General features: G+C 41.6%; 1 protein-coding gene across 1 annotated transcript; it reads right to left on the reverse strand.

Annotated features, from left to right (window-relative positions):
- Positions 1-2625: 2625 nt before the first annotated feature.
- On the reverse strand, positions 2626-14535 carry LOC115137874 (zinc finger protein 287-like). The gene is made up of 2 exons (XM_029674153.2): positions 14237-14535; positions 2626-4317 (listed from the first exon to the last, which is right to left on the reverse strand). Exons 1-2 carry the CDS (start codon positions 14406-14408, stop codon positions 3497-3499), a joined length of 993 nt encoding a protein of 330 aa, XP_029530013.1. The 5' UTR covers positions 14409-14535; the 3' UTR covers positions 2626-3496.
- Between the last annotated feature and the right edge of the window lie 508 nt (positions 14536-15043).

A 15043-nucleotide genomic window follows, 5' to 3' on the forward strand; every position in this document is an offset into this window, starting at 1 on the left:
AATCAGCAAGCGGAGTTAACCTCGGTCTCCCCGGGAACAATCAGCAAGCGGAGTTAACCTCGGTCTCCCCGGGAACAATCAGCAAGCGGAGTTAACCTCGGTCTCCCCGGGAACAATCAGCAAGCGGAGTTAACCTCGGTCTCCCCGGGAACAATCAGCAAGCGGAGTTAACCTCGGTCTCCCCGGGAACAATCAGCAAGAGGAGTTAACCCCGGTCTCCCCGGGAACAATCAGCAAGCGGAGATAACCTCGGTCTCCCCGGGAACAATCAGCAAGCGGAGTTAACCTCGGTCTCCCTGGGAACAATCAGCAAGCGGAGTTAACCTCGGTCTCCCTGGGAACAATCAGCAAGCGGAGTTAACCTCGGTCTCCCTGGGAACAATCAGCAAGCGGAGTTAACCTCGGTCTCCCTGGGAACAATCAGCAAGCGGAGTTAACCTCGGTCTCCCCGGGAACAATCAGCAAGCGGAGTTAACCTCGGTCTCCCTGGTTGTATTGATACACCATCCAAAGTGTAATTAATACCTTTCACCATGCTCAAAGGGACTTTCATTGTCTGTTTTTTTTTACCCATCTACCAATGGATGCCCTTCTTTGCGAGGCATTGGAAAACCTTCCTGGTCTTTGTGGTCGAATTTGTGTTTGAAATTCACTGCTTGACTGAGGGACGTTATAGATAAGTGTATGTGTGGGCTACAGAGATGAGGTAGCCATTCAAAAATCACGTTAAAACACTATTATTGCACACAGAGTGAGTCCATGCAACTTATCATGTAACTCGTTTCGCACATTTTTACTCTTGGTCTTACAGTATTTAGTAATATAATAATAATAAAAACATGTATACTTATTGACGAAAGACATTTCAGTTAAAAAAAAATATTAAATGTAAATTACATTTTGAAAAACATAATTCCACTTTGACATTATGGGGTAGTGTGTGTAGGGAAAGCATTGAACCCATTTCAATTCAGGCTGTAACATCCAATCAAACGTATTTACAAAGCCCTTCGTACATCAGCTGATATCTCAAAGTGCTATACAGAAACCCAGCCTAACACCCCAAACAGCAAGCAATGCAGGTGTTGAAGCACAGTGGTGCTTATTAACATAACTAAAAGTTTTTTTTAAAGTCAAGGGGTGTGAATACTTTCTGAAGGCACTGTAGATTAAAAAAATAAAAAATAAATCATATAACCTGACCTCGCAACAACATTTGGGTGCAATCAAATCATAGGCTTGTGCTACCAACTGAAAACGTTAGGAAGTAGCCTGTGTATGCTATCACACACAGAATACGGAACATGTAAACTATAGGATCTGTATGCTTTAACGCTAGTCCCTAAATAGGAAATAGTCATGTTACTAAATGAAATAATTAGTGTCTTTTAATGCCTCGGTGTTAGAAGTGAAAGTATTCCAAAAGTAATTGGATTACGTTACTCATTTTGAGGAAGCCAAAGGATTGTTACTGATTACTTTGTTTTTCATACAACTGTAATCAACAACAGATTTAATTGTTAAAGTAATCCGCTCAACCCTGCCACTGTTTTCTCTACACAGTCATCGTTTCCCTTTACTACTAGTTTGTAGGCTGCCTTATACAATAGAAACCCTCATCCCGCTGTTGTGCGTTTCCAGGTTCATCACCCATTAGAACCAGTTTCAAAAAAGTATTTGACCAGAACATGGAAGTAGGATCGGAGAGGATTTGGATTTTTACAGAAGATTTTTAGTGAAGAGTTCAAGTGAAGACGAAAAGGAAAAAAAACTGCAAGGGGTGGTGGTACTTGGATTATTATTTTTTGCATGCTAGTACTTTAAAAAAAGTGGCAATATTTCAAGAATAAAGGGGCAATATTTGGAGAATAAAGGGGCAATATTTGGAGAATAAAGGGGCAATATTTGGAGAATAAAGGGGCAATATTTCGAAAATAAAGGGGCAATATTTGGAGAATAAAGGGGCAATATTTGGAGAATAAAGGGGCAATATTTGGAGAATAAAGGGGCAATATTTGGAGAATAAAGGGGCAATATTTGGAGAATAAAGGGGCAATATTTGGAGAATAAAGGGGCAATATTTCGAAAATAAAGGGGCAATATTTGGAGAATAGGGGCAATATCTTGGAGAATAAAGGGGCAATATTTCGAGAAAAAAGGGGCAATATTTCGAGAAAAGTTGCAGTTCAATTTTAAGAAGGGATTTGGTTAAATGCATGTCTGCCTGGCTCCCTATTGCTGGGCACGCCACCGTTGAAATGCCTGAGTACATGACTTGGTGAAACTATACTTTAGAATTGGCTTCAGTAACAAGGAAATCCTTGCTCTTTTAGCACCTAATAACCATAGTATTATAAGTAATTAGGACCTGGGAAATGTGCCACAGATTATTTTGAGGAGGAACCGTGGTTACATACATAGGTAGAGACAGGCACTTTGGGTTTGTATGCGTGCAGGTGTGTGTGTGTGTGTGTGTGTGTGTGTGTGTGTGTGTGTGTGTGTGTGTGTGTGTGTGTGTGTGTGTGTGTGTGTGTGTGTGTGTGTGTGTGTGTGTGTGTGTGTGCACTCACGTGTATCAATCTAATGATCTGTTCAGTTGTAAATAAAGAGTAAGAACTCACGGACGATTATTAAAACTCAAACCAAGTTTATTCACCCACCGGGTCGCACAGCTGCATTAGACCAAGACATATTCACACAAGCACTGGTATTTAACCCTTTCTCCTCTGCTGGGTCTCCTCCTCACACATCTGATGCTAGACAGAACTTTAGTGATATCTGTTCTTCCTCACTTCATCTGACGCTAGACAAGATGGAAACGGACACAGTGACATTGCGCACCGAGGAAGAGAGGCCACGGACAGACAGACAGCTGAAATTACACTTGAGTCGTTTCATTCTCGTAATCATGTTTACATGATAATACATAATACACGTATGATGAAATTCTGGTTGGGAATGAAACTACTGAACAAATTAACGAATCAGCACAGCAAGTAAGTGAAAGAAATAGGTTTTGATGATGTTTTACCGGTAAATGGGGACATATGTAAATGCCAAATAAATAACTTTTTTGGTCAGTGTCACCTTTATTTAACTAGGCAAGTCAGTTAAGAACAAATTGTTATTCACAATGACGGCCCGACCCCGGCCAAACCCGGACGACGCTGGGCCAACTGTGCACCGCTCTATGGGACTCCCAATCACGGCCGGATGTGATACAACCTGGATTCGAACCGGGGACTGTAGTGACGCCTCTTGCACAGAGATGCAGTGCCTTAGACCACTGAGTCCATGTGTATGTGTTAACTCTTTAACTGTACTAGAATGCTTAAATGTCCGCAAAAAATGGTAATATTGGTTATCGGTATCGGCCAAAAATGTCATATCGGTGCACCCCTAGTTTGATCATTACCTCATCATTCAAATCAAACTTTATTTACAATGTTTTACGACAGTAAATCCATCAGAGATCTATTTGCCAGTTTCTGCATGGTTAGGCTTTGCTTGACACCGACACTTCTCCTGTGTGAGTCCGTATATGTGCAATTAGATGCTCCTTGCGAATGAAGCCTTTACCGCAGTCACCACAGCTAAATGGTTTCTCCCCTGTGTGAGTCAGTATGTGTCTCCTTAGGTCCCCTTTCTGATTGAAGCTTTTACAGCAAAAATGACAGCTGAATGGTTTCTCTCCTCTGTGAATGCGTATATGTCTGGTTAAGTGCTCCTTGCGATTGAAGCGTTTCCCACAGTCACCACAGCTAAAAGGTTTCTCTCCTGTGTGAATCTTCATGTGCATGGACAGATTTCCTTTTTGTTTGAAGGTCTTGCCACAAAAGGGGCAGATGCAGGGTTCCCCCATTGGTGCGTTGGGATCAAATGGTGGTCTGATGTCAAGCCCTACTAGGTCGCTGCTTACGGCTGAGCTGTAGCTGGAGGCAATGTTACGATTATATGGAAGGTCACAGGGAATGTCGAGACCCTTTAAGTGGGTCACAGTGCCAAAAGGTTTGAGATCCACTGGTTTAGAGTGACTCTCTCTGTTCTCCACAGTCTGGGTTTGGGGAAGAGTCAAGGACCAAAGTGGGTCCTCCTGATCACATTCACTTTTCACACAGGAAGGAGTGAATATGAACTCTATATCAGGCTCTAGACCTTGAAACTGCTCCTCCTCCTGACTGGTCCTGACTTCCTCCTCTTCGTCTATAATCAGTGTGGTCTCTGGGTCCTCCTGCCCCAGGCTGGGGCTCCACTCCTGCTCACAGTGCTGCTGCTCAGGGGGAACCTCCTCTTCAGAGACAGAGAGCTGCAGGGAGTCTGGAGGGAAGGAGAGGAGGAGCAAGGGTTATCTGAAGTGGCTTCAGAAAGTATTCACACCCCTTCTTTTCCCCAAAATTTTGTTGTGTTACAGCCGGAATTTAAAATTGATTTAATTGAGATCTTGTGTGGCCTACACACAATACCCCATCATGTCAAAGTGGATGTTTTTAAACAAATTCATTAGAATTGAAAAGCTGAAATATCTTGAGTCGATAAGTATTCAACCCCTTTGTTACGGCAAAACTAAATAGGTTCAGGAGTAAAGATGTGCTTCACAAGTTACATAATAAGTTGCATGGACTCCCTTTGTGCATTAGTAATAGTGTTTAACATGATTTTTAATGACTACCTCATCTCTGTACCCCACACATACAATTATCTGTAAGGTCCCGCAGTCGAGCAGTGAATTTAAAGCACAAATTCAACCACAAAGACCAGGGAGGTTTTCCAAAGCTTAGCAAAGAAGGGCACCTATTGGTAGATGAGTAAAACATTTTAAAAAGCAGATGTTGGATATCCCTTTCCCCTTTTTGAAGTTATTATTATGGATGGTGTATCAATACACCCAGTCACTACAAAGATACAGGCGTCCTTCCCAACTCAGTTGCCGGAGAGGAAGGAAACCACTTAGGGATTTAACCATGAGGCCAACGGTGACTTTAAAACAGCTACAGATTTTAATGGCTGTGATAGAAAAAAACCTGAGGATTGATCAACAGCACTGTAGCTTCTCCACAATACTAACCTAATTGACAGAGTGAAAAGAAGAATGGCTGTACAGAATACAAATGTTCAGAAACATGCATCCTGTTTGCAATAAGGCACTAAAGTAAAACTGCAAAAAACGAGGCATAGAAATGAACTTTATGTCCTGAACACAAAGCGTTACGCAACACATCACACTTCATATTTTCAAGCACGGGGGTGCATCATGTTATGGGTATGCTTGTCATCAGCAAGGGCTAGGGAGTTTTTTGGGATAAAAATAAAGGGAATAGAGTTAAGCACGGGCAAAATCCTAGTGGAAAACCTGGTTCAGTCTGCTTTCCACCAGACACTGGGAGACGAATGCACCTTTCAGCAGGACAATAACCTGAAACACTTGCAAATCTGTGGCTTGAAAATGGCTGTCTAGCAACTATCAACAATCAAATGACTTACAACAACAAAAAAGAATAATGTGCAAATATTGCACAATCCAGGTGTGCAAAGCTCTTAGAGATTTATCCAGAAAGCCTCTCAGCTGTAATCGCCTCCAAAGGTGGTTCTAACATGTATTGACTCAGGGTGTGAATACTTATGTAAATGAGATCTGTTTTCATTTTCTAAAAAATTACAAACATTTCAAATAACATGTTTCAATTGTGTGTAGATGGGTGAAGGCACTGTATATACCACATAATTAAATAGAACACTTGAATCATACATTTGGACTATACATTTATATATAAGAGCTAGACAGCCTAGCAGATAGCTAGGGCCACCTTCTAGACAGACTGTATTCTATACAGCCTAACAGATAGCTAGGGCCACCTTCTAGACAGACTGTATTCTATACAGCCTAGCAGATAGCTGCGGCCACCTTCTAGAAAGACTGTATTCTATACAGGCTAGCAGATAGCTAGGGCCAGCTTCTAGACTGAGACTGTATCTCTTGAGAAATGCCTGAGTGCAGATAGCTAGGGCCACCTTCTAGACAGACTGTATTCTATACAGTCTAGCAGATAGCTAGGGCCAGATTCTAGACAGACTGTATCTCAGTCTAGCAGATAGCTAGGGCCAGCTTCTAGACAGACTGTATTCTATACAGCCTAGCAGATAGCTAGGGCCAGATTCTAGACAGACTGTATCTCAGTCTAGCAGATAGCTAGGGCCAGCTTCTAGACAGACTGTATCTCGGTCTAGCAGATAGCTAGGGCCACCTTCTAGACAGACTGTATCTCAGTCTAGCAGATATCTAGGGCCAGCTTCTAGACAGACTGTATCTCGGTCTAGCAGATAGCTAGGGCCAGATTCTAGACAGACTGTATCTCGGTCTAGCAGATAGCTAGGGCCACCTTCTAGACAGACTGTATCTCGGTCTAGCAGATAGCTAGGGCCAGCTTCTAGACAGACTGTATTCTATACAGCCTAGCAGATAGCTAGGGCCACCTTCTAGACAGACTGTATCTCAGCCTAGCAGGTAGCTAGGGCCAGCTTCTAGACAGACTGTATTCTATACAGCCTAGCAGATAGCTAGGGCCACCTTCTAGACAGACTGTATTCTATACAGCCTAGCAGGTAGCTAGGGCCAGCTTCTAGACAGACTGTATCTCGGTCTAGCACTATAACACTAGCCCACTGTGGGACGTATTTACCATCTGTTTGGCAACCCTTTTACCCCGTCGGAGGGTATATCTGTGGTTGATGGACGTTTCTGATAAGGAAAGTGTAGTTTTAATTGCAGAGTGGTGCCCAGGAAATAATACATTATTAGATGCTAACACACCCCTCTCCCCCTCCTCCAAACCAAAACCAAACATGGATGTTAATGTTTACACTAGGGTTGGAAAGGGTCGGAATCTTTCTGGAAATTTTCCATGGGGAGTTAAGCCCTGGGAATTCTGGGAATTTAGCTTAAATTCATTAAAAAAAGTTAGCTTATAACAGTGAACCTTTTTTTGTGGAATACACAAGGTAATTCTAGATCTTGTGGCATATTTTGGTTCAATTATTCCCAATTCAATGGAATTGCAACCCTCTGCATGCACATTGCATTCTTCCATCACATGTACAGCTGATACTCAAGATCTTGCACACTAATGAGATGCTATTGAGCCCACACTACTACACTGTCTGAGCCAAGGACTACATGCTTTCTGGTAAGTTTTGATTACAATACTGGGTGGGGTGAATATATTTTATTTGACATACATAATTTTTTGTTAACTAGTAAATAGTAGCCTACAGCAAAGTGTGTGTAAGTCATTTCTAACTTGTTAACAATGTGGGGTTTAGCTTGCTTGAGCCTGCTAACCGATGAGTGTTAATTCACCTGTTTCCATACATGTTTCATTTTAAAACATTTATCTGTATTTATCTATACATGGAAAAAAAAATACTCATTTTTTCCTAATCTTTACAGGAAAATGGCACAGGAACTATCTAATGTGTGGAGACATTTCACTGCAGCTAATGTAGAAGGAAAAGCTGTGTATAATTGCAAATATTGTGCCAAATCATATGTGAAGAATGCAACAAAGATGTAGAATCATCTGGCCAATTGCATAAAGTTCTCTCAGTGCTCACAACAAGCAACCTCTGACAAAAGTCCCTATACTTCTATTCGAGGTGAAAATGATGAATCAGACAGCTTATCGATAGCAACAGCTCATGGTGCTCCTGGAATCAGAGGTTTTTTTGACTCAATGGAGGAACGTAGTCAGAGAAATGCTGATGAATGTCTTGCTTGAGCTGTGTATGCAACTGGTTCACCTCTGATGCTCACAGGCAATGTGTATTGAAAGATATTTCTGAATGTTCTTCACCCAGCATACCCCCCTCCAACCAGACATGCTTTATCTACTCATTTGCTGGATGCAGAGTTCAAGTGAAGGTCAAGCAAATCATAGAGAAAGCAGACTGTATTGCAGTCATCTCTGATGGGTGGTCGAATGTTCGTGGGCAAGGAATAATTAACTACATCATCTCCACCCCTCAACCAGTATTCTACAAGAGCACAGACACAAGGGACATCAGACACACCGGTCTCTACATTGCAGATGAGCTGAAGGCAGTCATCAATGACCTTGGACCATTGAAGGTATTTGCACTGGTGACAGACAATGCTGCGAACATGAAGGCTGCTTGGTCTAAAGTGGAGGAGTCCTACCCTCACATCCAATTGTTGGCTGTGGTGCTCAAGCATTGAAGAGAGCCAAGGAAATGGTTTGGTATGTGACGGGTCATGAGGTTATAGCAGCAATCTACCTCACCAAGAAAAGTGAGAAGAATAAGAGCACCACATTGATGCTGCCCAGCAACACCCGTTGGGGTGGTGTCGTCATCATGTTTGACGGTTTCCTGGAGGGGAAGGAGTCTCGCCAAGAAATGGCCATATCACAGTCTGTCAATATGGAGAGCCCCATCAAGAGGATCCTCCTGGATTATGTATTTTGGGAGAGAGTGGTAAGCAGCCTGAAACTCCTGAAACCTATAGCAGTAGCCATTGCATGGATTGAGGGAGACAATGCCATCCTATCTGATGTTCAGACTCTGCTTGCAGATGTAAGAGAAGAAACTGCCCTGCCCACTTCACTGTTGCTCCAAACAGAGGAAACTGCAGTTCTGAAATATATCAAAGTGTCCAGACTTCTGCCTGAAGCCCATACACGCTGCAGCGTACATGTTGGACCCCAAGTATGCTGGCAAGAGCATCCTATCTGGTGCAGAGATCAACAAGGCCTATGGTGTCATCACTACCGTGTCTCGCCACCTTGGCCTGGATGAGGGCAAGGTTCTTGACAGTCTGGCGAAGTACACTTCCAAGCAGGGGCTTTGGGATGGAGATGCAATACGGCAGTCTTGCCAACATATCTCATCAGCCACCTGGTGGAAGGGACTTTGTGGATCTGAGGCTCTTTTCCCTGTTGTCAACATCATCCTCCAAATCCCACCAACATCACAGCGCAATTGGTCCTTGTGTGGGGACACACACCAAAGCACGCAAAAGGCAGACCAATACAAGGGTTGAAATTGGTGGCCATTCGGGCAAATTTGAGGCTTTTTGAGCCTGACAACGAGCCTTCCTCAACAAGGTTGGAAAGTGACAGTGAAGATGGGGCCTCAGAGTCTGATGTTCAAGAGGTGGACATTGAGCAGGTCCAGGGAGAAGACATGGAAGCCTGAGAGGAAGACAACCAAAGCTTTAGTTTCTAGACTATCATTTTACAACAAATGTATGTTGAAAATGTTTTTGGGAGACGTGATGTATCATTGTGGATCATTCAATATTCCCTTTCTTTTGTTGTTCTGTGAAATCGTCCCATGTGAAGAGTCAACTCATTTCATTAAAGTTCAAATAGTATTTTCTTTTAAATTTCTACTGGAAGGATTTAATCATTTGTAATTATGTCTATTTATGACAAGATAAAAGGTTTATTTTTCTGTCTCCATATGATATGATAAATATATCGAATGCAAAAAACATCTAGTGGTTAGAGCGTTGGACTAGTAACCGGAAGGTTGCAAGTTCAAACCCCCGAGCTGACAAGGTACAAATCTGTCGTTCTGCCCCTGAACAGGCAGTTAACCCACTGTTCCTAGGCAGTCATTGAAAATAAGAATTTGTTCTTAACTGACTTGCCAAGTTAAATAAAGGTAAAAAAATATATATATAATAATAAAAAATAAAAATATTAATTCCCATATATTCCCGTTAATTCCCATATATTCCCGTTAATTCCCATTAATTCCCATATATTCCCGTTAATTCCCATATTTTCCCGTTAATTCCCATATATTCCCATTAATTCCCATATATTCCTGTTAATTCCCATATATTCCCGTTAATTCCCATATATTCCCGTTAATTCCCATATATTCCCGTTAATTCCCATATATTCCCGTTAATTCCCATATATTCCCGTTAATTCCCATTAATTCCCATATATTCCCGTTAATTCACATATATTCTCGTTAATTCCCATATATTCCCGTTAATTCACATATATTCCCGTTAATTCCCATATATTCTCGTTAATTCCCATATATTCCCGTTAATTCCCATATATTCCCGTTAATTCCCATATATTTCCGTTAATTCACATGGAAAGTTTTCTGTATATTCCCCAAAATGTGCAATCCTAGTTTGCGCCCACTCTCTTCGTTCTACTTCCTGTCTGAAGCAAATACAATGTCTGTCGAGAAGCTGGACTAAGTTATGCCCCTGCCTATATCCCATTTCAATCAGCTTTTTGTGACAAAGACAACTATTTAATCATACCCAGTTAAAGTGGTAGTAGTGGCTATTTTTTTTTTTACCTTGAGGAATATTTTTTATCATCATTGTCCAAAAGTTTATTCAATTCTTCAAATGTTTCATGACTTTGTCAATCAACTTGTTCTTAATGAATCTTAATCATTGTTTAAAGTTTCTGTATCAATATGGACTTTGTAAAAAAAAAGGTCCGTTGGGGTCATTTTGACCCCAGGCAAAACATCTAATTCCGCCTATAGTAATTTGATAAATAGGACCTTCATTTGACTCCAGGTTTCTCTGGAGACATCATTACAAGGTTATCCATACCACCAGAGGGAGGAGGGGACCTGTATTAGTGATTTTTACCAGATAGACAAATCATCAGCAGATAAATAGAGTATTCAAAACATTAGGAACACCTTCCTAATATTGAGGAGAGGAGCCAGGTTAAATAAGGATTTTTAAGGAGGTTAAATAAGGCAATTGAGACATGGATTGTGTGCCATTCAGAGGGTGAATGGGCAAGACAAAATATTGAAGTGCCTTTGAACAGGGTATGGTAGTAGGGTGCCAAGACCACCGGTTTGAGTGTGTCAAGAACTGCAATACTGCTGTTTTTTTCACACTCAACAGTTTCCCGTGTGTATCAAGAATAGTCCACCATCCAAAGGACATCCAGCCAGTTTGACACAACTGTGGGAAGCATTGGAGTCAACATGGGCCAGCATCCCTGTGGAACAATTTAGACACTTTGTAGAGCCCATGTCCCGACGAATTGAGGCTGTTCTGAAGGCAACTCAATATTGCAAGGTGTTCCTAATGTTTTGTACACTCAGTGTAACTATATACAGTATGCAGATGGTGGTGTGTAGAGACAGTATGGACATTCTTTTGGAGAGATTTGAAACCCAAATTGGTCTACACGGATAAGTTCTGGCCTGGTTTAGATCTTATCTGTCGGAAAGATATCAGTTTGTCTCTGTGAATAGTTTGTCCTCTGACAAATCAACTGTAAATTTCAGTGTTCCTCGAGGTTCCGTTTTAGGACCACTATTGTTTTCACTATATATTATACCTCTTGGTGATGTCATTAAGAAACATAATGTTAACTTTCAATGCTATAGGGATGACACACAGCTGTACATTTCAATGAAACACGGTGAAGCCCCAAAATTGCCCTCCCTGGAAACCTGTGTTTCAGACATAAGGAAGTGGATGGCTGCAAATGTTCAACTTTTAAACTCTGACAAAACAGAGATGCTTGTTCTAGGTCCCAAGAAACAAAGAGATCTTCTGTTGAATCTGACAATTGATCTTGATGGTTGTACAGTCGTCTCAAATAAAATTGTGAAGGACCTCTGCGTTACTCTGGACCCTGATCTCTCTTTTGACGAACATATCAAGACTGTTTCAAGGACAGCTTTTTTCCATCTACGTAACATTGCAAAAATCAGAAACTTTCTGTCCAAAAATTATGCAGAAAAATGCATCCATGCTTTTGTCACTTCTAGGTTAGACTACTGCAATGCTCTACTTTACGGCTACCCGGATAAAGCACTAAATAAACTTCAGTTAGTGCTAAACACGGCTGCTAGAATCTTGACTAGAACAAAAAGTGTTTGCCTCTCTACACTGGCTTCCTGTTAAGGCAAGGGCTGATTTCAAGGTTTTACTGCTAACCTACAAAGCATTACATGGGCTTGTTCCTACCTATCTCTCTGATTTGGTCCTGCCGTACATACCTACACGTACGCTACGGTCACAAGACCCAGGCCTCCTAACTGTCCCTAGAACTTTTAAGCAAACAGCTGGAGGCAGGGCTTTCTCCTATAGAGCTCCATTTTTATAGAATGGTCTGCCAACCCATGTGAGAGACGCAAACTCGGTCTCAACCTTTACGTATTGAAGACTCTTCTCTTCAGTAGGTCCTATGATTGAGTGTAGTCTGGCCCATGAGTGTGAAGGTGAACGGAAAGGCACTGGAGCAACGAACCGCCCTTGAAAAGCAGACTGAACCAGGTTGTAAATAAAACGAGGATATTCCCACCCTGAGTCCCGGCCTGCTCTGCTCTTGCTGATAAAAACAGTTTTATTGTGTGCTGCTCAACCAATGGCTGTGCTGTGTAAGCCTACAGTGGAAGGTCGGGAATAGAGTCTAAGGCTTCTTCCACGTTTTTGTTGTTGATTGATTAGGCCTAGTTCCAAAAAAATCCTCTGTGTAATCACAGCATTTGGAGATGTTTTAACAAAACAATTTAGTGGTAAGTTGACCTAGTTTTTTGACATTTTGAAAAAGTTGTAGACATATTCCTATGAAGTTTGATCTATAATTGTTTTTTAAATATACAAGTAGGAAACCCTTAAGATAAATAATCCACCTTTTTTTGTTGAGTAAAGTAGTAATATGTTGGAGCAACTTTACAAGCAGTAAATGCTAGCCAGACAGTTAGCTAGCAACCTTACTACCAGATCATCTGAGGTAAAATAACATTAAAAAGATCATGTAACTTAATTGCAGTTGCAAATGTTTCCACTAGCTAGCTATGTTTTTAAGAGAGAGCTTTTCGATTGGCATCGCTCCCTGTTTTCAGTCACAGGTGGGGACTGGATTAGGTGTGAGCAGTGCAGGAGATGGGCTCATGAGTTGCTCCAATTGGACTGGGGACAGCTTTATTTGTGACCATGTAAATGTGATCTTTTTAATGTTATTTCAGTCTCTTATTTTTTTGTAGAGCACGCACCACTGATTTGAGGGGGGGTGGGGTAACTAAAAAGTGTAAACTGTAACTGTAGACATTTATTTCCCTTAATAGTTTATTCACCTTTTTTTAACCTTTATTTTACTAGGCAAGTCAGTTAAGAACAAATTCTTATTTTCAATGACAGCATAGGAACAGTGGGTTAACTGCCTGTTCAGGGGCAGAGCGACAGACCTTGTCAGCTCGGGGATTTGAACTTGCAACCTTTCGGTTATTAGTCCAACGCTCTAACCACCAGGCTCCCTGCCGCCCCTAAGCGTGAGCTTCCTCCACATACTATCCCCCCCAAACATTGCTTTTTTTGTGTCAGCAATTAGACATTGTTCTTATGGGGCCTAGTTACACCCTAGTACCCTACCATGCTGCCTCGTTGACAACATCTCAGAATGGTGCAGATTACTGTTCGAATTTAAGGTCACTCTTCCCTCCCCGTTTCGCACGATGACGAGACAGGCCATAGCCCGGTGTACCCCGGGCCAGATTAATCAAACCCCCTCTATATTAGCCCACACAGCTACAAGGGTCCACTTTCAAGCCAGGTTTAAGACCTCATATTGAAACTCAGAGAACCCAACCGATGTAATATACAATCTTCCAATTATCAACTTCGGTTTAGAGACCAGCTTCATGAAACCTCTAAACAAGGGCGGCTCAATTTACCCCACTCTGCCCTAGGTGGTAATATCTCTCTAGAAGCTGATCCGTCGTCCGTATTGGGAAACAATTTTAATATTAAAGTAAGATATGAATAGAGAAAGCTGATCTGAGAGCAGGGCTGACTTTCTTTCGGTCCTATATGTAGTCCTATCGACACCCACTCCAACGACGCACTAGTGAATGTTCTCTCTGCTTGGTGTTTTTCGAAACGTTTGTTATAGGAAGGTTGTCACAAGTTACCACATCCACAAAGTCCTAAACCCCGCCCATTTCTTCAATTTCTCTTCTTAAAAACGTTATTTTAAACCTAACATCAACCACAGTGCTAACCTTATGCCTAACCTTAAATGAAGACCAAAAATCAAATGTTGGTTTTCATGAATTTTTACGATATAGACCATTTTTACTTTGTGGCTGTGGTAACTAGTAGAACCCTTATTGGAACGATGCATCTTAAAAACACTCGGAAGCTTAAATTCCATTCCTTTTGCAAAACCGGGCCTTCAACTACAACTAGCTATCAGTAGATCTGCATACTAACCTATTCTACATAGTTTTATCTCCGGTGTGATTCGATTCCGCAGCAGTCTCCGTAGCCGATCATTCTCCTCCTGGTACTCCACCACCGTTTTCTCAACTGCCCCGAAAATCTCCACAGCAGCCGCCGTTAAACGCTCATTTAAAAACAAACGCAACAATTGTAGTTTAGACATTTTCAGTCGAATGAGAGTTGGGTGGCCTATTTAGTTCAGTCAGTATGTCTTATTTTTACTCCACTAAATTATTGCCAAAACAAACTCGTTTCTAATCCTACTTCCGTGTTCTAGTCAAGGAATCTTATAAAATCGTTTGTTCTAATGGCTGGCGAGCCCAGAAAAACACAACAGCGCCGCCAGCTAGATGGGAGTTGAATCCAGTGCAAAGCAGTTTACGGACCAGTTGAAAAGGAAAACGATTACTACACAGTAGCGGTGCGTGGGTAAAATCACCACATGGGAAGCCAATCCAGGGGGAAAAAAGCCATATTACAACCGGTGTGTGGTGATAATTAAGTTGTTTGCTCTATAACCGTATAGTTCCATATGCCTCGCAACAGTGATATATAGGTCTAAAGGCCCAGACAATAAGAAGATACAGTAGCAGAATAAATTCAAACACACCTATGTTTCATTAAAAAATGTAGAGCAACCTCTGTCTGGTAAAGTCCTCAAAGAATATTTAATGTTACAAACAGTTACCTGACCTTCAGCATGGTCAAGCAAGTTAATGTGTCCGACATTTTCAGACCACTAAACAACTATTGATTTTCGAACTACACAGCATTACTGCAAGTTGCAAAGAACACAGG

This window comes from Oncorhynchus nerka, linkage group LG12, assembly GCF_034236695.1.
Source record: "Oncorhynchus nerka isolate Pitt River linkage group LG12, Oner_Uvic_2.0, whole genome shotgun sequence".
Classification (NCBI taxonomy): Eukaryota; Metazoa; Chordata; class Actinopteri; order Salmoniformes; family Salmonidae; genus Oncorhynchus; species Oncorhynchus nerka.